Below are 27,152 nucleotides of genomic sequence, written 5' to 3'. Positions count from 1 at the left end.
TTCGGCGCATTTATGAAACCAGAACTTTCACCGCGTGGTTTGAAAAGCCTGAGACTCCAAGCCTCGATCTTTCCTGAGAGGGTTCATCTTTTCTTTATGAGAGCCGCTAGAAAAAAAAAAAGGGAGAAAAAAAAAAATCAGCCGCGTGTTTTCGTTGGCTCGCCGACGGAGTCCGACAAAGAGGTATACCGGAAAAAAGACCAACAGACAAAGCATTTATGACATCACGGCTTATTCGAGACGAAGCGGCGACCAATTAGAGACGCCGGATGGAAACACGGGGGTCCCGCTGTCCCCCAAAAACGATGAATCCTTGACAGTTTAGCTTCAGACGTCACAAAAGGGACAAATCCCACAAAACACACCCGCTATCGTTCCAACCAAATGCATTTAAATGGTTAAACATCTGTGCACGTGGATGTGCACGTCGCTCCTCGGGGGCTTATTGTTGGTCCTCGGCGTGCGCTGCAGATATCTGGGACCAGAAGTGAACCCCGTCTGCACTGCGCCTCGACACAATTGTCGGCAGAAATCTATATAAAGGCCCGCAGCGGCAGATAAGACCTATTATTTCACCACGTCAGCCGTGAGAATGGATGGAGAAGTTGTGGCAGTGAGATGGAGATCGCAGGAAGCGAGCGGCGAGCGCGCTCGTGGGGGTGGGGGGGGGGGGGGTGGCTAACACAAACATATTCACAATTCAGGCAAACACACGTGCGCACACACACTTCCACCATGTGTCTGCCGGCGCTGTTTACACACCGTGAGCACACTGGTGTGTATTTTGGCCGGGTAATTTTTTTTTTTTTTTTTTTTTTTTTTTTTGTAATTGCAAAAATGAAGGATTTACAAAGAATAAAGATTAGGGGGAAACGAGCCACGAGTCATTTCAAATCACTTTGACTGCAACCGGCGCATAATGAAAAGTACCAAACAGCGCGCTGCGAAAAAAAACACTGGCAATTAATTTCATGTCTCTTGAGTAAAACATCTACAACGTTGACGTTCAAATGCATTTAATATGCATTCAAAACCCAAACAATGGCATCACATGACTTAATGGCTGGATAAAATTAAAATGAGCTTTCGGTTAAGCAGATACAAATATCACTTGGCTACAAAAAGAAAACTGGTGAAGTGAAGAGAGGGAACTCGACGAACAACATGAAACAGTGAATTGGGATCCAAGGTCATCTTTTATAGTCTCTTCATAACCGAAGTCAGAATAAACATTTAAAAAAGTAAAAGAAAAAAGAATTATAAAGCGCATTCAATCTTTGTTGCTCTTCACGAATGTCGCGCTTCTCTATTTGCAGACCGAGCGGCTTCGCCCCGCAACCATTTCAAGGACAATTATGTGCAGAGGGAGGCTACGACAAGGATAGTTTAAATGAAAACATACATTTTCATTCATTATCTATACTTCTTATCCAGCACTCAGGGTCCCGGGGGGGCCGGATTCTAGCGTGAGGACCTGGTGAGGCGCGGCTCACGCTGGACCGACGCCCGTCACACACACACGGAAACATGTTCGCAAGCCTGGGACTCCACGCAGGAAGGCAAAGAACTCTGGGCCAAAGTGGTGAAAAGGGTTGGTATTTAAAAAAAACAAATATACACACACACACACACACACACACACACACACACACACATACATATATACAGCAGGCAGAACTAGAGGTTGCAGAGATGAAGATGTTGAGGTTCTCTTTGGGAGCGACCAGGATGGAGAGGATCAGGAATGAGTCTATCAGAGGAACAGCACACGTTAGATGTTTTGGAGAGAAGGTCAGAGAAGCCAGACTGAGATGGTTGGGTCATGGACAGAGGAGGGATGGAGAATATATTGGTCGACGGATGCTGGAATTGGAGCTGCCAGGCAAGAGGTCTGGAGGAAGACCAAAGAGAAGATTTATGGACGTCGTGAGAGAAGATATGAAGGTAGTTGGTGTGAGAGAGGAGGATCCAGAGAATAGGGTTAGATGGAGATGGTTGACTCACTGTGACGACACCTGAAGGGAAAAGCTGAAAGAAGAAGAAGAATCTGTCACAGGGGTGCAGGACATGTATGACCGAGACAAAGTGATGATTGAGATGTTTTGGACATGAACAAAGGGGTGTTCATGTCCAAACCATGGTGAAGATCTGGGTAGAAGGTTGCTGAAGGTGAAGCTGCCAGGCATGAGGTCTGGAGGAAGACCAAAGAGAAGATTTATGGACATAGTGAGAGAGGATATGAAGGTAGTTGGTGTGAGACAGGAGGATCCAGAGAATAGGGTTGGATGGAGAAAGTTGTGGTGACACCTGAAGGGAAAAGCCGAAAGAAGATACACACACACACACACACACACACACACACACACACACACACACACACACACACACACACACACACACACACACACACACACACACACACGCAGACAGTGTGAAGACATCCTCCACCAACATTGTTTCTTGGTTATGTCACCACCTCCCTTTGCTCCGTCGTCCTGCATATGCCGACTTCGAAACTAATTTCTCGCTGGAACTACTTGTCCTGCGGAGCCGACATCTACGTCGTCCCGCGTCTTTGTTTGCATCGGCCGGCTTCGCCTTCCTCGCTTTTTCGGAAACATTTTGCCCGTATGTGACTCCCGACTTCGTCCGGAAGCCGCGTTACATCCCTGTATATGCACAAACACACACCACGGACCCCCATGATCATTTGTATGAAACTAATTTGGGGGGATGGGGGATTAATACGGACATGTTCGTGACCAAATAATTCCTCTTTCATTACGTTATGATTAGAAACGAAAAGAGGTGAAGGCCTTCAGACTGATTTGAAAGCATGCGAAGCGCTCGCACACCGAGCTGCACTCAAATGTCTTATTGCGCCGCCAACACGGTTCGTATTTATAATAATCTTTACAATCATTATTCATATCCAATCAGTACATATCCAAATACACTGGACAGAAGGGTGGGAATTTCTCTGTGCAGGGAAACACGTTTCTACGCCGTGCGAGTCACAATAAACCCGCTGAATCTTCAGGCCGGAGGAGGCGAAGCCCATCCCGCCCTTTTTTTAACGACACACAACCGGCGCTCTACGTCATCCTTCCCGTCCTGGTTTTGCCCAGAGGACACGAAAGATGAAGCCAGTTATTGGTCTGGGGTGAGAGCGGAGGACCGTTAACACCTGACTCCGGCACACTGCAATAACAAGGACACAGATCACGACACACAAAAATCGGACTAAATAGAGAACGGGGAAGAGACAGATAATCAAATGAAATGAGCTGTAACTGTGGAACAAAGCTTTTTTTCCTGTTTTTTTTTTTTTTTTTGAATGCCTGGAGTCTAATGGCAGTGCCTCACAAAAACAAACAACACACACACACACACACACACACACACACACAAGTTTAATGATCCATTCTGACTGAGTGGCTGTAAATTCCTAGTTTATGACACTGAAGCATCCTGATTCAGCTGGCTCACAAAAAGACTGTTGTTGTCACTGACACACACACACACACACACACACACACACACACACACACACACACACAAATACAAATAAACAACAAGAAGGGACCCTTAGTTTACCCTTGGGCGAAACACACACACGCGCACACACACACACACATGCATTAGCATCCCTCATAGCATCAAGTGTTCTAAAACTGGGACACAAAACAGAGCATTAGAAAGACTAAGTGAAGCCGTTTTCCAGTCGGAAGCTATATGAACGATAAATCCTGCCCGCGGGCTTCTCCGTGCACGGGAGACTGAGGAAAGAACAAACATCCCAAACCATTTCGCCGACAAACAAGAATAAATAATTACAATAATTGTAATTGGTTAACCCTTTACTAATGGACGGTTTTTAAAGCACCGGTCGGAAGACGCCCGGTGGAATTGCATGGCGCTCAAGAGGCGGCTCTTGGCTATTCTTAGTCGAAGAGTGACAACATCTTGGGATCCGAGTGTAAAAATGAACTAATTTTCAAAAATGCAAAAACCCACAGGTATATTCTGTCGCCATTTCCTTCCTGTGGTCTGCTCACGCTATTTTTTGATCCGCGAGTCCAGGTCGCACCTGGCCAGGTTTAAGGCCTCAGGATGAGCAGAACCGCAGTTATACCGGGGCAGAGAATTTAAACATATATAAATAAAGGAGATAATGACCGATTTAGGGTCTGTAATTTATCAAAAAGAACAAGGCTTGAAATATGCGTGTTGTTTTTTTCTTGGATTACCGTGAACTATTGCATATGGTGTCATTAATAAGAATTGTGTTAAATTGCCACTTAGCGGGATCAACACAAAATGCTTCGGCATCTGCTGTCCATCGAATTAAAAAAAAAAAAACAGCCCTTCTTAAGTCGATATTCTATTCAAGGAGAAAAAGACGGAGAAATCCTCTTTTTTTTATCAGATCGTTATACATCAGTAAAAAAAATACATCAGTGAAAAAATCTCCTGCTTTTAACCTGTAGTTTTTTAGGAATAGAAATAGGAACCAAATAGAAATTGACGCTGCAACACGTTTTGGATTTGTTGTGCGCAAATGAACATGTTGAATAAAATCCACCAGTAACGTTCATCAGGTCACCAAAAGTGAGGCAGGATTTACCGTGTTGATGCAGCGAGGCGGCTTTTACAAACTTTCGAGAGGACGTCTGTTTGACATCTAAAAACTCGCCACTGTTTCTGTCAACAGAGGCCGAAGCGGGTCGAGGTTTGTTTTTGTATTTTTTCAGGGAACGCTTGGACCCATCGAACCCTGCTTCACATTAGCTCAGCAGAAACGTACAAACTTCAAATCTTCCAGTTAACTGCGGTCACGTAAGCAGACACATCTACTGACGCCGACGGAAACGTCTCCGTCCTGCGACCATCGAAGACTCGTTGTGTAGCAGATGGTCAGCCATTCGGCGCGTGTGACGTGACGTAATGAAACGTAGAATATCAAAACGTCGCCCGAAATACATACTATACGAATGCCGGATTAGAAAAGGTTATACTAGACCAGGGGTCGGCAACCCGTAACACCCAAAGAGCCATTTGGACCCGGTTTCCTCGGAAAAGAAAACACTGGGAGACGCAATTACTTTTTGACGTCTAAAATAAAGGTACCACTGTACATATTGCTCTTTATTACCTTTACACTTTGTATAAACAAGTGTGTCGTGTGTTGCTTCTGAAATTCACAAAGTATTACGGAGAAAATTGAATTTTATTTATGTAATGAACCCATTTTGAGCTTTGGGCTTTCAGAGTGTTTAGCGGAGCCTTGACCTGAATTTTAAAAATAATTCGGGAAAAAATCACTGTGTCAGTAAACAATAAAAAATAAATATTTGCAAAATATCTTCATAAAATATTTATTTTACCTGGTTTATGGGACTTCTGCGCCTGAACTTCTGCGCATAGCATCTGCAAATCGGGACTTTACCGGCTGGCGGGTATACCGGCTTCCGCCAGTGTGACGCTATTTTGAGCGGCGAAAAACAATAAATATAATTTTACTTAATATTTCAAGATCACAATAATCTTCCAACTTAGAACTAAAAGTTAAAAAAAAGGAATTAACACAAATGAAATACACTTCAATTAAATATTTATCATTTACTTTCCCGAGCCGCTCGGAGCCGCAGTGTGAAGACGAAAGAGCCGCACGGGTTGGCGAGCCCTGGTCCAGGAGCACCGCGCTGCCATCAGGCCTCGCTTGCGTTGTCGTTGGCAGCGCACGCCGGCCAGATCCACCACGGCGAGCCCGATGATGCGGTATTGTCAAATCTTGCCACTTAAGCCCTTGGCCTTTTGAGCGAATCTCCCGAGCATGTGAAGTAACAATAACGGGGACATTATGGCAATTTTCACCCTGGTTCTCGCCACCAAAGTAGCCTCTCTTATTATGGCAGTCAGACGGCGGGGAAGCACAAACGCGAGACGGTGCGCGACCGCATTCATGATAATCAAATGTGTTTTGTTCCCTCGAATAGTTTTGAGGGCCGAGGCATGATGAAGAGCCCCAGATGAGGAATTAGTCATAATGGCATTAAATTGACATCTGTCTTTAAAAAAAAGGAGGCTTATGAAATATGAAATATGTCCCACGTGTTCACTTACCAGAAAACACTGCCAATAAGATATTACCTCAACACACACACACACACGCACTTTCATGCACGGACACACACAGACACACACTGGTAAATTAATAGTTCTCTACTGACGCAGGAGGCAACTGCAGCCGATGTTGTTGCTGAGAGCCTGCATGGATCCCACAAAGATCCTCTTGTTTCATCAGCTGACAAATGTCAGCGATGATGTCATCGGTCCCTCGGAAGAAAATTTAAAACAGATCGTCTAAAAAGGGAGCTTATAAAGAGCGCATTCTCCCTGTGTCGCACGCACGCACACGTCGAGAAAAACCATGCTGAATTAGCGACACCGGCGACAGACCAAATTACACAAAAGCAGATGTTAAAGCGCGGATTTGCGGTAACCAGTGTTATTTGGGGGAGATTTGTCAACGGGCGTTTTCACCCGGCAACATATTCGGGTAATCCTCCCGTCCCGCACGGGGGTTCACCAGACAAAAAAAAAAAAAAAAAAGAATCAAAACAAGGGGATTTGTTTGTGGGCTGGCTTGACCCCTTTGGAAAACAACTGTAAGTTCATCTGGATCAGATACAGCGCCCTCCGCCCCCCCGCCTGGAGTCGGCCTGACATCTGCGCCGGAACGCAAACCCAAACCGCAATAAGCGCAAATGCAGACATGAAAATAAAAAAAAAAAAAACCTACAGCAGCTCAAGGATATCCATAATATCCATCTGAATATCCTTCCAGTCTGTAAACTCACACCAAAATAGACTCCCTGCCTCTTCCACTCTGGTTATTCCTAACTTTATAACCCAGGAATAAAAAGAAAAACAAATCATATGACACACGTTTGCCAATTTGAGCCACTTCAATAACCGGCGCATTCAAATATAACACTTCTGAAACCTCACGCTTTGCTCATTTCAGCGCTTCGCCACTCGTATTATGTGGTGAATGCAGTGGGCCACGCTTGACGGGAAAATTGCAAATATATATATATATACACAAGTATATATATATATACATGGACGTAAATCAACATGGAACAAAACCCACCCGTAAATTGTGAGGTGACAATCAATCGAGGAAATCCGATTTAGAACGAGAAAAGCCTGGGTGTCACAGAACGCATGGTGCGCTATTTACAAGTTGTTTACTTCACCGCTTTGTGAGTTGAGCCATTAATGTATAGAGGTTGGAGATGTGTGTGTGTGTGTGTGGTGATTGATGGATTATCACGGCGCAGAGGAATTAGTCTGTCGTTACCCTTTTAACTGGCCCACTGAGAATACAGTGTATGGGTTAGCAGACTTCTGTAAACAACATGAAATTAGCCCATAAAACGTGCACGCGCGCGTGTGCGTCTATCTCCAGAGGAGTCCATCTGAAACCTCTACTTATCTTGTGAGATTTTCAAAGATCTCACCTTCGCTTGCAAAGGCAGTGCGTTTATTCGTGGCGCACGAGCTCCTTCTTGCACAGCAAACATCAGATTCAGCTGTTTTCAAAAAGGGCGGAGGGATAAACACCCTCCATATCTGATCCTTTGGAACCCGATACTGTAGAACTTGCAATTAGCACGAACAGATTAAACAACAAAAAGAAGAAATCATTAGAAAAGAGGCTCATCACAGGCTCGCGTTTGTTACGAACGGCGGCGACGTGCCGACCGCAGGAAAAAAAACAGGGTATCGAACGTCATGCGGTCCTACCCGGTGTTAATGGAGATGATTTCGATGAGCGGATTCTTCCTGATCTTCGGCAGGTCCAGCCGGGCTCCTCCGAGACGCCGCCCGCCATCCTTCTTTTGACCCAAGAGACGAACCGAGTGACCTGCACATAAAATTGAGTCAAAGAAATACAACATTAATGAAATCTTGCCAAAAATACTGGTAAAATACTGGTGTTTGTTTAACATGACAAGTCTGTCCTGTTGGAAAGATTTTAAAAAGCGTCATAATAGAGGGCAGGAAATAAAACGGAAAACAACGAGATCCGGCAACAAGTCGAAAGACAGACAGAGAAAAGCGAGGTGACAACTAAACATGGCCAGATAACTATTCAGCGTTGTCCCTTTTGAGATTTATCTCTGCACCACAGGACGGACGGATCTGATCTCTTGTGGGGAATTCAATCCATGCAAAGTGAAATTCCCCTCCCGTAACGCAGGATTTCCCCGACTGATAGCCGTTCCTGGGCAGCTCTCCATCCGCCGCCGGCGTGGCGAGACGGCCGCCGGACTCCAGGACGTTTCCTATCATCTGAATAGCTTCTTCAGACGGGCTTCTTCAGCACAAAGACGCAGAGGTTCCTTCAAGGAAAGGAACTCTGCCGACCACAGAAAACGACCCCGATCGCTGAGAACCTTCTTCGGCTCTTCACTGAAAAAAGGTTTAAGGGGCCGAACGTCTTGGAGAAGCGGTAACATTCGACAAGGATGACCCGAGCGGCTGAGAACATTCACGAGCGTTGTGTGGAGAGCCTGAATCACCCAGGCAGCGTCTTTTGAGCTCACAATCGGCACTTCTTGCATTCAGCGGTTCCCTATGCGGCTGGGAGGGCTGAGCCAATCCCTGCCACCGATCACCGGGCGAAACGCTTGAACACAAGGCCACGTACACACACACTCACACACACACACACACACACACACACACACACACATACTCAGGCGTCTGGACTGATTCACGTCTCCAATGAACCTGTGCGAGGAAACTGGAGAACCCGCAGACACCAGGAGAACCTGGAGACTCCGCACAGAAAGACCTTCTTGCAGCGACGTGGAAATAATGTTTCCGTGTGGCCGTTATCTCATTCGCCTCCTCCAACACTGTAGACGGTCAACACGTGCGGCTACATCTCGCAACGCATGAAGTTTTTTCTTGGGTTTTATATTTCCTCTCCAAACTGTCCAGGTGCATCTTAAAAACAGTCACAATATCATGACAAAGTCCAATATATATATTTTTTTCTCACTTATTTCGATGAGTGAAACACATATGTGACGTAGATTCATTACCCAGTCAAGTATAACAAGGCTATCTTTCTTGAAATATGGTAAATGTTGGCTTGAAGATAAAGAGACACAAAAATTCGATGTCTGACAAATTTCGCATTTTGTGAAAAAAAATAAAAAATAAATAAATAAATAAAGCTCCGTATCTAAAAGTCAAGAAGTCACGACCCGAAGAGCCGATGAACTCGGAACACCCGCGAAGGTTTCCCGGATCTGTAAACGGCCTCTTCGTCAGGGAAAGTCGGCTTCACCATCGCATTGCGGCTGGAAATATTTCACTCTATGCGTCGTGAATCTGGGTTTCACTTTCTGAAACGTTTTTTTCATGATATTCTGGTGGAGTTTCCACTGCGGAAAACACTTGTGTGTGTGTGATGGTCCTCCTCAGGTCCTCGTTTTCATCAGTATTTTTGTACAATATGTCTGTGAAGCGTTATTGAATGAGGCCACTGTGAAGACGCCTCTGTGGAAGTCAAGGGGTGCGTTTTATACGCCGCTCCTATCAATGACATGGATTTCTTTCACTTCCAGAAAAAAAAAAAAAGGAAACTACAGAGCTCTATTCAGATTGCATATTGGGTGTGTAGAACTGTGACCCAAACCAATCGATGTTTATACGGCTAAATCACTACATCTGTCTTTATCTTTTCCCTGAAAATGTGAATAAAAATGTTTATAATTCCCCATATGGGGAGGGGAGGGGCTTTATCAATCAGGATCGAAGGTCAAACCGGGCCTTCCTTTTAAAAGATCAGCCCAAGAATCAGGAATTAGGTACGGCATGGCAAAAAAAAAAAAAGGACCTTAAATAAGAAGGAGCTGTTGGACTGTGAATTCTACCTCCTGCAAAACTCTAAAACTTGTATCACTCGGATGTCGCGCTGTTTAAGAGCCGGGAGAAAATCTATAGCCGGGTCAAATAGCTAATTGGGATTGATGTCTGGCCGTCGGTGTGTGGAGACGGGACGCGGTAAGTCTCTCCTCTCTAACTATTGAAAAGGCTAACAGCGAGATGTGTATGAGATGAGGGCGCTGAGGGATGGAATTGTCTTCCTGTTTTCATCCGCTTTACATGGGTCTCCTGGGAGGGTGGGCTCAAGGCAGGAAGCGTGGCTATCAATTGGTAGATAAAAATGACAATCTGCCCCAGAGGAGGACAAAGAGCCAATCAGTGAGGCGTGACCGGTCGTAATATCCCAGTACAAGATAGGAAATGAGAAAACTTCCCTCCTGGAAAGAGGCTGGGACCGGGGGCCGCCGCCGCCGCCGCCATCCTTTGTTATAGCCGTCCATCCCCTGCCTGCACCTCCAGCCAGGAAGAGCGTCAGGGGAAACAAATTAAAATTCACGTGCGCTCCAATATTCTGCTCCCTGGAACCGTCTCTCGGTTGTTCTCCTCATCGATCGGTTAATCCATACCTTACTTACTGTCACGCCGAGGCTTCGCGGGCGCACCTGCTCCTCCATCCGTGTGCAAAAATGTTTGTAAGAAGATGATGTTTCTGATGCGAGGTGCAAACCGGGGCCGGCCCGAGTCCAAAACAATCATTGTTTGCATCACGAGCTCCCGCCTGATGTAAAGAAACGTTATTCTCGACGCATAATTTGGACTCCCGGTCAAATAGCGCCGATTCCGCCGTCGTCGTGACCGGAGATTGAGAGGGAAAACCTCGCCGCCGGTGCGCAGGATCGCCGCGGGAACCGGGCCGGGGGCCTAATTCAATTTCAGGGCCGAGGGGGCCGTGAATGGGAAAGCGGGAGATAAAATACCTCACTTGAGTTGCTGAACAAACTGGAACACGGCGCAATTTGTCATCTCAATTACAGAGTTTCAGAGGTCCGGCAGACGTGACGGAAACACCGGGACTCTGGTTACGGACTACCTTTCCACTTTAGCGCCGCCGTATTTTACAATCACTCTCCCCTTTGTTCTCTTGTACCCTTAATAAATACGAGTGACATAAATCCTTCCCTCCGCTCATAACTGCCCATTATAACATGATAGGAACAAGGAGGGGTCGGGGCGGAGGGGAGATGAGAGGGGGCTGATGGATGGAAAAGGAGATGGATGGATGGCTGGAAGATGATGGAAGAAATACATCACGGATGAAAGATGTGCGGGCGTCCGGCTCCGAGACACCGACAACTAAAAGCGTGACCTGTTGACCCGCGTCCGATGTCTGGTAAGTGCCGGGTCCTGTAGCGGCCCCCGGTTTGATTGCAAAGCTGCGGCGTCGGGGGGCGGCGGGCGTGTCGGACGGACCGGAGAGGAGACAAAGACGGGCTTTATCGCCGTCCATTCGTCTTCCCCGTGAAGGAACGCTAACGGATTCGCAACGGATTTTTAGAAACTCCGTCTGAGCCGTGTCTTTTTGATGCGGCATATCGAGCACGCTTTGGCCTTCGACCTCCGCGCCAACATTTTAAGGGGACTCGTCCCGCAAAGAGTCGTGCGGCGACGCTCTGAGGCTCGGAGAAAAGCTCCTCCGCCCGGCTCCATTCTCTCACATTTCAGATCTGAGGTCACGGGGCGGCAAATGACAATTTCTACAACGGCTCCCAAAAAGAATCCTTTATGTGAATGAATCCAGCTCCGTTCAGCACCTATGACGATTCAGATATGCCTTTCTTTCTTCTCCGCCTTTATCTTCTCCTCGCAATGATACACGATAAGAGTCTGTTTATCCCGGGGAAATAAGGATCAGGAGGTTATATTGATGCTATATAGCCTCTGATCTGTGGCTAAGTAGATACATTAGCCTGTCTAACCTTTGATGCCCCCCGTCTATATGTCTCACACACACACACACTCACACGCGTCGTCTAAACTGTTTCCAAAAGCGAAAAGAAAAAAAAAAAGAGGGATATTAGCTGAATTGGTTTCATCTGCAGCCGAGGAAATCAATATCAGGAGGCCAATAAACAAAGACATCAAAAGACACCAGAACGGAGCCATAAAAGGACAAGAGGCCCGTCGGTTATTTATTAATATTAGGATTCTGAGCGGCGCGGAAGTTTCAATTAGAGGCCGTGTCCTTTTTTTGCGAGCAGGTGTGGCGAAGGATCGGGTTGGTTACGGGCGCCCAAACAGACACGTGCGGGGGAAACAAAGCGGCGACCATCTCAAGCGCTTCCGCTGCATCCACTTTCCAAAAAACCCTCGGGGTGTTTTTGCCAAGACGTCCCTTTAAGGACCGGGTTCAGGGAGCCGGCGGGCCCGGGCTCAGGGACGACCCACGACTGGAAATGAACACCTGCAATCTGCCTCTCGGCGTGAAACCGGCGCTCTCCGTTTCATGCAAAGTGATCGGGATGAAGATGAAAGCGGCCGTGTTATCTTTTCACTCACTCTCTCACACACACACACACTCTCACACACGTGCGTGGAGCAAATACGAAAATCACACTCGTACGATCATCTTACTTTGACAGCACTGACAGCTTTTACTGCCGAGGCCCTATGGAATGCTCATAATTTAAAAAGCTCTGCTGTCCCTTCACAGCAGCAATATCAGGATGAATAATTAAACAGTATTTTCCATCTTAGCCGCAGAGTTAAAATGCCCGTCTCATACAGACGGCGACCCAATAAAGTCCGATCGGGTTCATAGATTGAAGAAAATAAAAGCCTTGGTTAGCAATCGCGGTTTAATGCTATTTGCGTCGTACTCGGAAAAAAAAAAAATAACAATCGAAACGAACGAACAAAATTTTCTATTTAAAGAAGCTTCGGGATGACAGGAAGGATCGGGAATGGTGAAAAAAAAAACAAATGAGAAAACAAAACAAAAAAGGAAAGAAAAAAAATGCTGAAAATAATGAGCGTGACAACATAAATGTTTAGCACTGCTGGGTGTGCACGCTCAGCAACCTGACCTAAGATAACAGAAGGATAAAAAACACGCCTTGGCATTTACAACAGGTAGTAATATGTGCTTTATGGTGCAGCGATGCCGTATGATTAAAAGCAGTTTTACTGTAGTGCAGTACACTTATAGAGCGGCAGTTGTAAAGCCCCTGTCCAACGCAGGATCCAAACTGGATACATGGTCTCACACCTCCAGGACCCGTCTCATTAAAAGCACGCCGCCACTCCTGTCATGTGGAAAACAGGCCTGCCAGGAATTTTGGTGCAGCAAAGAACCGCGTCTATTAACAGTTCAATGGAGTAAGTATTTCAGTAACCATTACAAAAAGGCAAATGCCGCCATCTTAAAGGTCTCCAGGCCTCTGGGCCGAAATAACAGCTCTCAATTTATACGAGGTCATAAAGAACTGTAATGATACTGGGGAAATTAGTTTCTATGCGGCGGAGGGAGGTGAAGGGGGGCAAAGGGGGGGGGGGGGGGGCAAGAGGGCAGGAGGGAACAAGCGGGGCAGTGAAAGGGACGGGGCAACAAGAGGACGGACACACCAGACCAAACCTCTAAAAGGTGCTGAGGAGCTGGAGGAAGCAGGAGATGATGAGCAAACTGCAGACCAGAGGGGGACTGGAAGACACGTGTGTGTGTGTGTGTGAGTGTGTGTGTGTGTGTGCATGCGTGCAAAACCACACAATTTCAGGCTGATGACACATTATAAAATTACGCCTGAGCTCAGCTGTCCTTAATCAGACTGAAGCTCGCTGTGCAAACTAGTTACTCACCCGCTCACTCACACACACACACACACACACACAGTGTAAACTCAATCTGTTTTTTGTTAGAGAACAGCTGGGGGTGCGTGACAGTTTGACTGGACACTCGCACTGTAAACTCGGTGTGACCTTCATTAAACAGTCGAGTGCTGCGGTTCACTAATAGTTTAAATGGATGACCTAATCACTGCCATGTGAGCCGCTTAGACAGCAAAGACCACTTAACAAGCTCTTGCAGAAAGACATGATCCCGGAGAGACCCACGCTTTTAAAAATTCACCTCCATTTTAGCCATTCATCTCCGACGGCGGCAACGCCAGTCAAGATTTGGTGCGTATTCACGGCAAACTGTAGTTCACAGAGTCACGCTGACTCCGGTCCCGCTTCGTCGAGGCGCTAAACTCTGACAGCTTTTACCACTTTGGTAAGTCCATTATTAAATTCAAAAAGTACCATTATGACGAGCTGTACGAAAAACGATGATCACGATGATGCTAATATTGTTAATGCTAGTAACAGTAGCAATGATGATGCTAATAATAATAGTAATGATGACGATGTTGATGTTTACAACAACCATGACAGCATTGATAATGACAATAATAACAATGATGCTAATGCTAATAACAATCATCATAATGAAATCCTCAATCCTGCATGTGGTGATTAGTGTTGGAGATGGGTTAGGATTACAGTAGGACACACACACACACACACACACACACACACACACACACACACACACTCCTTGACCAGGTGAATGGCGCTCATTTGACTTAAAACTTGACTGAAAACACAATGCTTCCCATTGTAGGCGGCTGTAATAAAGGTCCACTGAGAAAAGGCTTACGGCAGTAATTTATCGAGGCAGCAGTTTAACCGGCATAAAAAAATAAAATAAAATAAAAAAATACATGAAGAAAAGTCGTATTTTTAACAACATAATCCGAAGCAGCTTCACGTTATGAAGCGAATAAATGAAAGCTGTCAGTCTGTGGCGCGGAACAGTTATGACTCTATTACCACGCATCTAAATGTGAAATATTGTCAGGCGCGTAGCTTCTGGCTGAAACCCCGCCCCCCCCCCCCCGACCTTCTTTTTTTTTTTCCTTTTCCAATCACCCTTTTTTTGATTGACAATAAGAGTGAAAGAAATGCAAACTCTGAGATTCAAAGCACCAGAACGCCTTCAATCATTATTTCATTCAGACTTGGCTGCACTGAAACCCCGCCATCCCCATTTTTTTCCCCTTCACCTGAAAGTCAAGTGATTATTCCTCTCTATCCGGTCAATAAGGAGACAGAAAATCTTACCGAAAATCATTAATTGAAAGAGCAGACGTTCAAAGCTTTATTTCCGAACCCGACGCAGAAAAGACCCGTTCATTCATCGATCAATGCATCTCTGCTCATTCACTCGTTTAATGAGAGCCTGTGTGTGTGTGTGTGTGTGTGTGTGTGCGCGCATGTGTACCTTTAACAGCCTCGTCCACGACTTCCACCACCCGATCAATCTGTTGAACCTGAAACACAGACAGAGACATGTAGGTTTATTGACGCCGGCGGCCTCGAGTCCGCAATTCAAACAAAAGCCACGTATCGACAACACAAAATCCCGCGCCAGGTGATCCATATGAAAACAAGGTGGCCATGCAAATGAACGCACAAAGGCGGCGGGCGGTTTGCAGCCGGCAAACTAGTGCACACGGATACAATCCCCACACACACACACCCGTGTTCTCAGCCAGGATTACAATGTATAGATTCTGCAAATGTCATTGAGCGTTTTTGCTGCTGTGATTTCATTTTTACATAACATCAGCTGAGCGTTCAGGGGTGCTGGAGGCGGGATGGTTGGAAAAACTCTGCATCGAATTTATACATTCCAACATTATCTATAAATGTGTGTGTGTGTGTGTGTGTGAATGAGTGGATGAATGCATCACATTCATTCGTTCATTCACACACCTGGGCTATGCTGGGGTCCCCAAACAGAAAGTCCCCCCAGAATAGGACCAGGAGCTGGAAGGGCAAACCACCACGCCACCATGCGGCCTTCATCATAATAATAATTATTGATCCTTCATAAATCCCTCGTGGGGGACATTGGTTCTCCTGCTGCCGGGGGGGCGGTGAGGGCTTCAACAACACTTGGACACACCAGGAGGAGCCGGGAATCCAACCGGGAACGTTCGGCTCCAAAGAGGATCCCTCCAGCCCAGATTCTAATTATACGTACATTTCTATGGATGTATAAAACTGTATCCACTGTGCGTTTCTATATGTAAATACATAAATACATCTTTCCCCCGAAAAGCCCAACTAGCGACAGGACAGACAGACATGGCGGCAGGTTTTCCAGTAACCCGGATAAATAGTTAACAAAATACAATTCTGCGGGTGCAAAAAAGAAATCCGGAAATAGCATTCCATTTACGTGGCAACAACCGACTGCTCTCCGTTTATTAGCCGTCGGGCCACGAGGGGACTGAGCTGTGCACCGAAAACCCCCGGAATCCCTCGGTGACAATTTGGTTTTAAAAATTCACAGTCCCCCGCACAGCAATCAGGAGAGGAAAGGGTGGAGAGTGAATGGGAGGAAGAGAAAGAGAGGGTTGGAGTGAGAGATAAAGAACTTTCTCCTGCTCCCGGCATCCTCTCCCCACCCCGCTAATTCCCTGCTTTTCTCTCGTCTAAGCGCGTTCCAACGCTTGGCTCCGGCCCGCCGTGCCATCAGGCCCATTAACCGGGGTAACCTTTCTTTCAAACATGCACGCAAACAGATGTACGCCGTGGCTTCCAGGGCCATGTTATGCACGTTGAAATATTTCAGGCCGCTTAAGTCTGGAGTCCGCTTAAGTCCCACAAAATTCTATAATTCATTTCTATGAATCTATTTATGACGACACAAAGGCCTCAAAAGAACGTCGCCGATGTAAAGGATTCTCGTGTTTGCTTACCTGCTGTAATCCCACCATTACGGACATCACCGCGTGTGTGTGTGTGTGTGTGCGTGTGTGTGAGATTCATCTGGAATGCGAGGTGTGACATGTTTATTTTCCAGACTGCGTGACATTCCCTCGAACGCATCGCGGCGTCATTGGATTCGCAGCGACTTCACACGGGAGACGCGGCGAGGCGACGCGCGCCGACACGCAGGTCAACCGAAATGAATAAATTCAACAGGAAACACTCCTTTTAACAACGAGCTTTATCTGGCCGTTAGTGCAATCACCACATACAAATTCCCGGCTGGTGATTTGAATACAATTTGCATAGCCCACCAACTGTCGCCGCTGTGTGTTCTGATAAAAGGACACATAAAAGGCGTAGTCGTCTGCGTGTGTTACTATGTGCGCCCGGTCATGCGTGTGTGTGTGTGTGTGTGTGTGTGTATCAATGCATAATCCAATCTACTCATGACAATAAAAGGACTGGTGGTGGTAAACTTCCCAGCTGTTTCTCCCTCACCCTGAAGGCTAATACGAACAGAAGCTTGTTTATCTGAATGTAATTATATTATACATACATGCCACTTGATTTGAATGTAATTATGTTGCATGGTGGCATGTTTACTTAAATGAAATTACATTATTGATGGTAAAGGATATTTAATGCAACAGTCAAGCCACTCCCAGCTCCCCTGGATCCGCTGGGTTTCAGACGGCCTGTGCGTTCAACAATGGGCCGACGCACCGCCGCTCCGTAAGGCCTTCTCTGCTCGCTACACGCCAGCGCAAATTAATCTCTCATTTTGTTTAATCTCAATCAAGGTTGCACGCGCTGATTGGGCAGGTGCAGCTTTTTAGTGAGGAGCCGGTCGCTGAATGAATGCATGCATACACAACACTCCTAAACCGCTTCATAAGGCAGGCAGAAATTATTTAGCTCCGCTAAGCGTGGAATGAACGTCTGCGTTAGCCGAGCAAATGTGCGTCTGACCGAGGAACACCGTCGCCACTTTTCTATGTTTATTTATGTCGCGTCGTGTTGTGGAATTTGTTTACATGATTGCGTCTATTGTTCAAAGTTCGCAGTCGAAAGCGCGGGGATGTAATCGCTTTTTGCGGGGGGGGGGGGGGGGGGGGGGATAACGCAAATTACAGGCGCCATCTGCAACTGCTCGCTTAGCGGATAAATAAGCGAAGACAAAAAGTTGAGCGATGGCAGTAGGTCATCGCCTGTGTGAGACGGCGGGGTTTTGGATTTGAAGAGATGGAAACCCCAAATGGCTGGTTTATTTGCAAAATCTACTTAAAGGCTGCTTCTCCCGCCGGAGGTCGATACACATCTTCAAGAACGCGTGTTTTATCTGGAACTATCTGCTTTCTAAGCTGGCTGTCTATACTAATAATAGAAATAGAGGGCGAGGCTGAGGAGGGGGGGGTGAGATGCCCCACGTCATCCTGAACGAAAAGAGAATAGAAAAGAAGGTTTGGGGCAGGAAGCCATGAACTCTTGAGATTCTTATCTTGTCCCTTCCTATATCTGTCTCCGTCAAAACAGTTGACCTACCCATCGCGTCAGGGTCAGCGCCGCTAATCCCCCCGTGCTTCCGAAGGGTTTCTGCACGAGACGGACCCACGATGGAAAGATATATATACTATTTTAAGAGAAGCCCTTATTCATGATATGAAACTCCTCGCGAGCGGCGCTCTATCCGCCCGGCTCACTCGCTCCTCTCCTCTTTCTTTATCTCCTGTCGCTTAATCTCGCCCATCTTTGTCTTTCCTTCTTGTGAGGTTATATTGATCCGCCGACCGGCACAGAGGCCAAAATAGATCAGACACAGCGGGACGGCGGCCAGGTGAATGGCAGGTCACGGTGTCTGGATCTATCCCTCCGCTTGTGTGCATGTGTGTGTGTGTGCATGTGTGTTACATGGAAAGCGTTACATCCTTTCCCACGTCACTGAACCAAAGAATAGTAATATAAAAAAAAAAATGAAAAGAAAAAAAAAAATCACAATAATTATAATAAAATAGTAAAAAAAAACAACAAAAAAATCACAATAATTATAATGTAATAGTAAAAAAAAAACTAAAAAAAAATCACAATGATAATGAAATAGTATTTTTTTTAAATCATAATAATATAATGAAATAGTAACAAAAAAAAAATTTAAATCACAATAATTATAATGAAATATAAAAAAAAATAAAATAAAAAAATCACAATAATTATAATGAAATAGTAAAAAAAAAAAAATGACATACAATTATTTTTAATAAAACTGATTACAATAAACATTAGTGAAATAATGTCATATTAGTGATGATAATGATGACAGCAACACTTGAGATTCAAACACCGTCCGCGTACAATATGCCCACCTTCATACCAGCGACGATCATTAAAGAAACTCAATGAAATAAATTCTGCTATTGATCCAAATGCTTTCCTTCCAACCCAGACATTAACTCCACCCACGGGTGGCTCCGCAGTCAACATTCACGTCAGCAAAAACGTTTGCTCCGTACATGTTGATGATGGATTTTCCAATAAGCCGGCGTCCCCCTGAACGCGCGGCGGCTCCACAGAGGAGTGTTTCTAAGACGGGCGACAGTCGGGTCAACACGTCTGCGGGGACAGAGGGCATGTAAGCCAAATTCTCTGCGGGCCGTTGCAGGGACTTGCATCATCATCTTCTTTAGCTGTAATTACGGCCGGCCTCGTGGAGTCACGCAGATGAATAATCCAGCCCTGAACCGGGTGTGACATTTCCTCGCCAGTCATTCGGTCGATCGTCTGCGGCTCTAAAGTAATTGAGCAGACATCTCGGCGAGCTAATCGGGAAACAAATTACTACTTGCATCCTTAGCAATTTGCTGAATTGACATGCCAGCCTGCGACGTGCCAGGCGCCCCCTCCTTGTTTGCGAGACGTGGCATTATGAGGTGTAATAAATACGGGGAATTGGAATGCGGCTTTTCGCTGATCGCATAAAAAGGAAGCGCGTTGCGGCCGCGCCGCTTTATTGTTTTGGTATATTTCCTTCGCCACGGCCGCACATTCACGCCGATCCACGTACCCCGATGATGCTGAGTCCTTTGAGGTAGTCCATCCGCGGCTGGGCCTGGGGAACGCAGCCCGCCACCACCACCTTCTTCTGGTGCTCCTGGGCTTTTCTGAAAAAGAAGCGTAAAATTAAACGGTGTTTTATGTTGCTTTGACAAACACGGTGGCTTCTCCTGAGAAATGACCTACGCCACCGAAGCACAGATGGCCGCGGACTCCTGCGAGAGCTCGTTTTATCATTTTAAGATCGGTATCAGCACATCCCAGTGAAGCTGAGGCGGGCAACAATGGAAACAGGAAACCCAGCTCCGGCTGTTGTTTGGAAAGACCAAAGAGAGGAGGCGCGTGCGGGTAAACCTCCTTTGCACCGGGTGAACGGGTGCAAAGCCGGCGGCTCTTGCAGGTTCAGGGGAGCCGAGACGCCGGCCGAGGGAGTTTGGGAATTCACTTCGATGAAAAATGCACTGGAAAACTGTTGACGCAACTGCACTTTCACACTGCTATCACTCGCAGCGCACCATCACCTATCTAACTCAGCAGAGCTTGTCGTCGTTTGTTGTTCTCTGTGACAAATGATTTATGATTATTTGTACTTTTGCACCGTGGATGCAAGTGTAACATTACATTCCAGTCATTTGGCAGACGCTTTTATGCAAAGCGACTTACAAGAAGTGCAATTCAGTCACCGAAGATCCAAAGTACCAGTGGTCGGAAGTCAGAAGTGACCACCCAACCAAATAGCCATCTCAGAACCATATTCACACATACATTCATTTCATCCTCTTGTTTGTTTGTTTGTTTGTTTGTTTAGAAGTTTATTAGGACAGTGTACAAATACACTGATAAGCGCAGAGTCACAGATGTTTGTACCAGATTATAGCTCATAGCTAATTTCCATCTGTGGTCCTGGACAATACAAATATAAAACTGTATAAAATAGACAATATATATAAAATATACAGATAGGCAATAAAATAACTATACAATATATAAACAGGCAATAAAATTGGGTTAAAATTGGGTTGTATTTTGCAAGTTGAAAGTGCTATTGTTGTGATATGGTTACTCTGGTCATCTGGGGGTCATCAGATGTGACCCAGAAGGGAAACATCTGATGGTAAAATACCCGTCTGGCATTGTTAGCGTTAGCATGTTTGGTGCGCCAGAATCCAATTTTTAACGGCCCGTGTAAAGATGTGAAAATCAGTCATGTTCTTCAGATGGTCTGGAAGCCCGTTCCATTCTTCTATGGCTTTACAGGAAAAGGCAGCTTGAGAAAAGGCAGACTCTCTTGTAGGAACATTGCAGTCTCCTCTAGACACCGACCTTAGCACTCGACTTGTAAGTTGGGGGCGAGGCTTGATGAAGGTCTTAAGAGGAGGTGGGGCGGCGTTATGGAAGATTTTTTGGAACAGACGGATATCAGAGTACCTGATCAAGTTGTTAAAACTTAATAATTTATATTTTCCCAAGATATGGCAATGATGATAGTGCCTTGGCTTTTTATCAAGAATTTTTAGGGCTTGATTATGTAAAGATCTCAGAGATTTTAGGGTTGTTAGGTTAGCCTGAGACCAGGATGATATGCAATATAAAATGTGGGATAGGATCATGGCATCTTTTGTTTTGTTTTTTTACCAATCTCCATCCAGGGTGAGGAGATGGAGAAAGGGGGCTCCTACAAGTGTCTTGGGTTCCACGTCAACAATCAACTGGACCGGACACACAACACCGACGCTCTCTACAGGAAGGGTCGGAGCAGGACGTTCTTCCTGAGAGACCGAGGTCGTTTGGCGTCTGTCGCTCCTCAACACCTTCTACAGGTCTACGGTAGCCGGCGCTCTCTTCTTGCTAAAGAGCGCTGGTCGGTTCAACAAGATAGTGAGGAAACCCCATCAGACGATAACGGCAGTCTGGACGCCACACAACCCCGAGCGTCTGGAGATGTCGGTCCACACGGGGCTTCTGACAAAGGCCGCCTTCGTCTTGTGTCAAATTTCGATATTTCAACAAGATAATCTCCACAAAGTCATGACTTGCAAAAACCTCCCTGTTGGATCATCACGCGTTACATGAAATATAAGGGAGGAGAGAAGTGGTGTTTGTTCTGCTGGGGTGCGTTTGTGCGTTTGCTTTCTTGCTCTGACATAATGTTGCATCAGCGCCGCAGCCATCTGTTAAAGGCAGAATCATTGCGGCGCTTGAGACCCGGCCAAATCTGGATTTATATCATCATTCATTAGACGTCCTTTAAGTGAAGCGCTTTGCGTACATGTCAAGAGGGCGGAGCGTCGGTGGTGCTGGTGGCAAACGTCAGCGTGGAGCGGTGAGCTACCAACAGAAAAAAATGAGCAAAGAGCGCGGATTTCACGTTTATGTGTGAACGGGGAAGATGGTAAAACGCCGAGGCGAAACCCACGAGGAGTGTGTGTGTGTGTGTGTCCGGGCGCGTGCCAGTGTGTGCAAGCGGGTCCGCGAGTCTTTATGTCAGCCCCCGTTAGCGGCAGTGCGACTTGAGACACTCGGTCTGTCTGACAAAAGCTTTTGGAGGAGCTGCCCAGACTCCACCATGAATCTTTAATAATGAAGCCTCCTGACAGCTGGAACTAGAGAGAAAGGGACGGACGGAGGGGGAAGGACACGTAAGAGAGGCGGGAATGACGGGACGGAGGAGGGGCAAGAGAATTGGACGCAAACTGTCACTTGTGTTTTAATTCAGACTTTGTTTGCATTCTTCGGCAAAACAAAGAGCGATCGTGACGGGGGAGCCGGTGAATGGGGAGCGAAAATCACCGGCGGTCCACAAAGAGCCCGATTGGACGCCGGCTGACGTTGTCACATAAACGAGAAAAGGGGGGGATAAATAAAGAGAGAGCGGGAGGGACGAGAAGAAATTAAAATGGTTTATGATCGTTTGGACTGGCCCGGCTCATTGGAGTGGCTCCGTCTCTGTCGACTTACGCGCTTTATATAATCAAACAAATAATCAACCGGACGGTCGCCAGTTACTAAAGATGCCAAAAACAAACAGCGCGTTAACAAAGATGAATCTGGACCACATTTACGGCTGCGAGTAACGTGTCCTTAACGGCACTTGGAAAACCGGATATCCTATTTAACTCCAGACAGACGTAGGGAGGGGTTCCATGATGTTTCCAACGGGACGGATCCACGCAAACGAGGGACACCGGCTAAACCACAACGGCGGCTCCTGGCGAAAGACGCGCGCCGACATCGTCAAACACACAAACGCACACAGCAGGGGTGCGTCTGCATAATTCACACCGTCTCCTGCCAAAATGTGCCAAACATCCCTTTAATACGCTATTCGCTCCCCGCCCACAGATTCAGAGCCATAGCTGACACAGCGAGTAAGCAGACAGCGCCTGAGCCGTCGTCTCATCGCCTCAGGGGGGGACGGGCCAATCACGTCGCACAATGTTCCTGGATGGGATGAGATGGAATGGGATTATACGATGCAGTTGCCGTGGTGATACTTTTAAGCCCGACCAAGCACTCGCTGCCAGTGACCCGGACTAGAGCAGATGTCCCCCAAGATCAGAGGGTGAGGTGTGTGTGTGTGTGTGTGTGTGTGTGTGTGTGTGTGTGCGCTCGTGCACACATTTCCTTGGCATTTTGCCTTAAATCTCTCCAGCCCCCGTCAACTCTGTTACTGCTCTCCACTGCCCGGAGACTATACGAATGTGTATGTATGTGTGTGTGTGTGTGTGTGTGTGTGTGTGCACAAGGTCCAAACAACCACATGTTTTGAGCATACTGTACAAACTCCTGCCAATAGTCAGGGACGGCCCTATGCATACATGTATGACCTCTGCGGTACGTATGGACGGTCGGCAGCCGCGATGCTGTACATCCTGGTTTTTAACAGCTGAGTAGACACAGTGAATCAGTCAAATGAGACCGGACTAAATGTCTAACTGAATTGATCGGGTTGACTTGGAGATGCCCTTCTGTGAATACGACACTGGAATAACTCTAGGGCAACGGCGTGACGTCTGACCTATATAAGGCCTCCTTAAAGTTAACTTAAACAGAGGCTGTGTTTGGCAGTGTTTGCGCAGGTACTCAATGCAAGAACAAACCACTGCCATGTCTGAAAAGACAGAGACGGACTCCTTAGAATGTCTCCTTACAGACCGACGCATTTTATTTTGAAAAACCAGCCTTCTCCGGGTGTGTGTGTTCGCGTGTCCGCGCACGTGTGCACCTGTGTCCTTTCAATGACTCTTCCTGCTGTTTAACACCCAGAGCCATATAGCAATGGCGACGTAGCGCCGAGGAGGATGAGTTCATTACACACAGAGCCGGCCATATGTTCCTCGGAAAACCGAAACGCCGTCTGCGAGGATGAGGTCATTCTGCGGAGGGTGGCGACGGAGGCTCGCGCATCTGAACTTTGCCGATCCGCAAGGCGCGACCCGAGCTCTGTTTCGCACCCGGACAAATACGATGTTTCGCGTTGGTTTTGATCGCGCATGAAAACGAGGGGGAAAAAAAAAAAAGGTTAAACTCTGAACTTTCAAGATGAGAATTTCTTATGACCATGAAAAACTAGCGTTCCTCCAATCCCTCTCCGTTTTGTTTGCGGTACATCCCGTGTCCTTGCTCCTCCGTCCTCATCCGCTCATCTGCACTCTGACAGTTGTTTCTGGCTGAGTTGACAGCGAGCCAGCCAATCGGCACACTGCTGACCTCCACGCATTAGCATAAGCAGCAAGAGGCGAGGTTAAGTACCCATCAAGGCGCAGTAATTAAGATATGAGCTGGTGTGTCCAAGTGTGTGTGTGTGTGTGTGTGTGTGTGTGTTAGAGGGAGTGGGAGGGAGAAGGACCAAATGTATTTGGCATTTTACTTTGCATAATTTTTACTGCTACATGCTTCCCTTACTTAACAATGTAGGATTAGGCTCGACGTTATTGGTATCACAATCCACTTATGTACTTTAACTTACCGGCGTCGGGAACTGTATGTTTATTTGTGCCGTGCATTATTCGCTTTTCGGATTTGTTTTACTTCCTCTCTTTTTTCTCCCACAATATCGTTTTTTATTTCCCTCATTTCAAGCAACCAAAAGACACGCGGCCATCACGGAGCGGCAGGCGCGATTGAACGAAAGCGGAGGGAGTCCAAACGTTACGCCGACGGAGAACGCGGCATCTCCTCTGTGAACAAGCGTGACAGCGAAGTTTACCAAAACTGTCAAAATACAAAAACGTATGAATAAACCAACAGCCTGTATCTTAGCCTATGGGATCTGACTGCAGACAGAACTAAATGAAAGCTGTTAATGTGGAAGAACGGGGGCCTGAAGGAGACGAAGCAGGGAAACGTGGAGGACGGTATTATGGAGATTGACAGGGAACTGTCAGAGGAAGCCCTTTATAAGCGCGTGAAGAAGGGACAGGGACGAGCCGGGGAATGTAAAGCAGGTACAATACGATTGTTAGAGGAGATAAAAGACAGACACAAAAATAAATGAAGCAGAAGTAAACTTAACTGCCACTTCCAACATCACCCAATAATATGTTACTGTCTAGTGAGTTAAAAAAAGAAAATGATAAAATGAAGTCACCTTGTGCACGTCTGCACAATTTTTTTTTTTTTTTTTTTTTTTATCGGTTCATTTATGCAGACCGGGGCAGTTTCATGAACACGTAGCGCCGTGTGTTTAAAGCGGCCCTAAAAGCAAAGCCATAATATGAACACCGTATTAAGGTTGGTACAAACGCGCCCGTATAAACATATATACATGTATAGGAGAGCAAAAAATGGAGCAGAAACCTCACCGGTCGGACTGAGGGGATGAACAGAGGACGCGTCTCCGTTACCAAGTGGGGCAAAAGAGAGGACGGATGTCAAGGGGGCTCAAAGGAAATGAGGAGGCGGGACGAGAGCGCAGAGGCGAGGAGGCAGGGTTGTGGCTGCGGGGATGAGAGGGTTTGGAGAGAGAAAGCTGCAGAATCCCGACCCGCCCGCCGGACGCTTTAGTTTCGGTCTCTGACACACAGGCCGGAGATAAAGTTCCTCGTCGGTTTCTGAATAAGCCGTCCTGTCGTTGATTGCTAAAAAGGTGCAAACGCACGGACGGCGTGGACCGTATTCTTTAGGGAATCAATAAGTCTTTGTTTTGCACGTTGTTTGAGGCGCCGATTAAATACACCGGCGGCCGTCCCGGGAAGAGTTCGTTACCGGGGAAAGTCCAACAATAAAACCTTTATTTGTCAGCGGGAGATGAACGCTGTGTGGACCTCTGAATTTTTCATTGCTAACTGCCATGAAATAGCTCATAACACGGCGGGTAAGTTTAGTGAGCAAATCTCCAAACATGTTTGGCGCCCGGCTCATAAACAGTAGCTGTCCTTTGTGAGTTACTGCCAGAATTAAAAATTAATACCAAACAGCTGAAAGCATAAGGAATAAATGCAGGTTATTAAATAGTAAAGGAAAATAAAGAGGCGCTCTGAATTATTCCGCAAAAGGTAATTCGGTGAAAAGCGGCCCATAAAAGTGACTTGTGGCAAGTGTTGCCGTTCTAATCGGTAAACGCAATTCAGACTTAAACGGCGCCGCGGCCGGGCCGGACCTGAGGTCTAAGACGGGTTTCCAGAACCGGAGCCCCGGAAAACCCAGCCGTGATGTACGACTTGTTTTCAATTTCCCCGCATTTATTACTAATAGTGGATAGTAAAGAAATTAAAGACGGAGCCGCGTTGGACACGACGGCGGCGGTCTGTTGTGTAATCAATACACCAATAACGCCTGGTTTACGGCCGGCTCGCCGGGCCTCGGGGTGCGTCGGGGAGACGATGCCCCCGAACTGTCAACCCGGGCCTTATAAAAAAGAAAAAAAAGCAAGCCGGAAGAAATGCAAAGCTCTTCAATAAAAGGGGCGCGCACACACACCTGCTCGCCGCCGTCACACACACCACAAGTGTCTTGTAAATATCAGTTGATTGTGTGATAAATTCTGCATTACTATAAACGAGTTATATTTTCCACCTGAATGCTTCATAATGGAGAAAAAACTAATAAAAATAGTAAAAAAAAAAAAGGAGAAGAAGGGGGGTGAAGAAAAATACCTGCACAAATATAGAGGCATTTATTTGAGCAAAGATTTGCATCGGAGACGAGAAAGTGACGGACTAAAGAGAAAACCCATGTCTTGACACTACCGGGTAAAAACTGAGTAAACACGCACACACACACACACACACACACACACTTTCAACAGTCTTTATCTTCATGATCATAAACCACGGGTTACTTTCCTAAACAGCGACAGCATCCTGAGCGGGAAGAACTTAAGGAGGACTTCACCGCGAGCAGATTAAGGTTTCTGAGGACGGCGCGGCGTCAGA

The 27,152-nt window shown here is 46.5% G+C and overlaps 1 protein-coding gene across 2 annotated transcripts in view; it reads right to left on the bottom strand.

The window, feature by feature from the left end:
- Positions 1-27,152, bottom strand: part of cdkal1 (CDK5 regulatory subunit associated protein 1-like 1) — a 239,643-nt gene that overhangs the window by 151,431 nt on the left and 61,060 nt on the right. For both annotated transcript variants that reach the window (XM_086156022.1, XM_086156023.1), the window contains exons 5-7: positions 19,787-19,883; positions 15,230-15,278; positions 7,816-7,936 (exon numbers count right to left, since the gene is read on the bottom strand). In XM_086156022.1, coding sequence (XP_086012148.1) covers positions 7,816-7,936; positions 15,230-15,278; positions 19,787-19,883 — 267 coding nt within the window. The remainder of the gene's footprint in view (positions 1-7,815; positions 7,937-15,229; positions 15,279-19,786; positions 19,884-27,152) is intronic.

This window comes from Fistularia commersonii, chromosome 11 (assembly GCF_037954325.1).
Source record: "Fistularia commersonii isolate RoL2024-O1a breed Wild chromosome 11, RoL_Fcom_v1.0, whole genome shotgun sequence".
In the NCBI taxonomy this organism is placed as follows: Eukaryota; Metazoa; Chordata; class Actinopteri; order Syngnathiformes; family Fistulariidae; genus Fistularia; species Fistularia commersonii.
The sequence above is the reverse complement of the archived record's forward strand: the minus strand, read 5'-3'. Positions and strand labels throughout refer to the sequence as shown.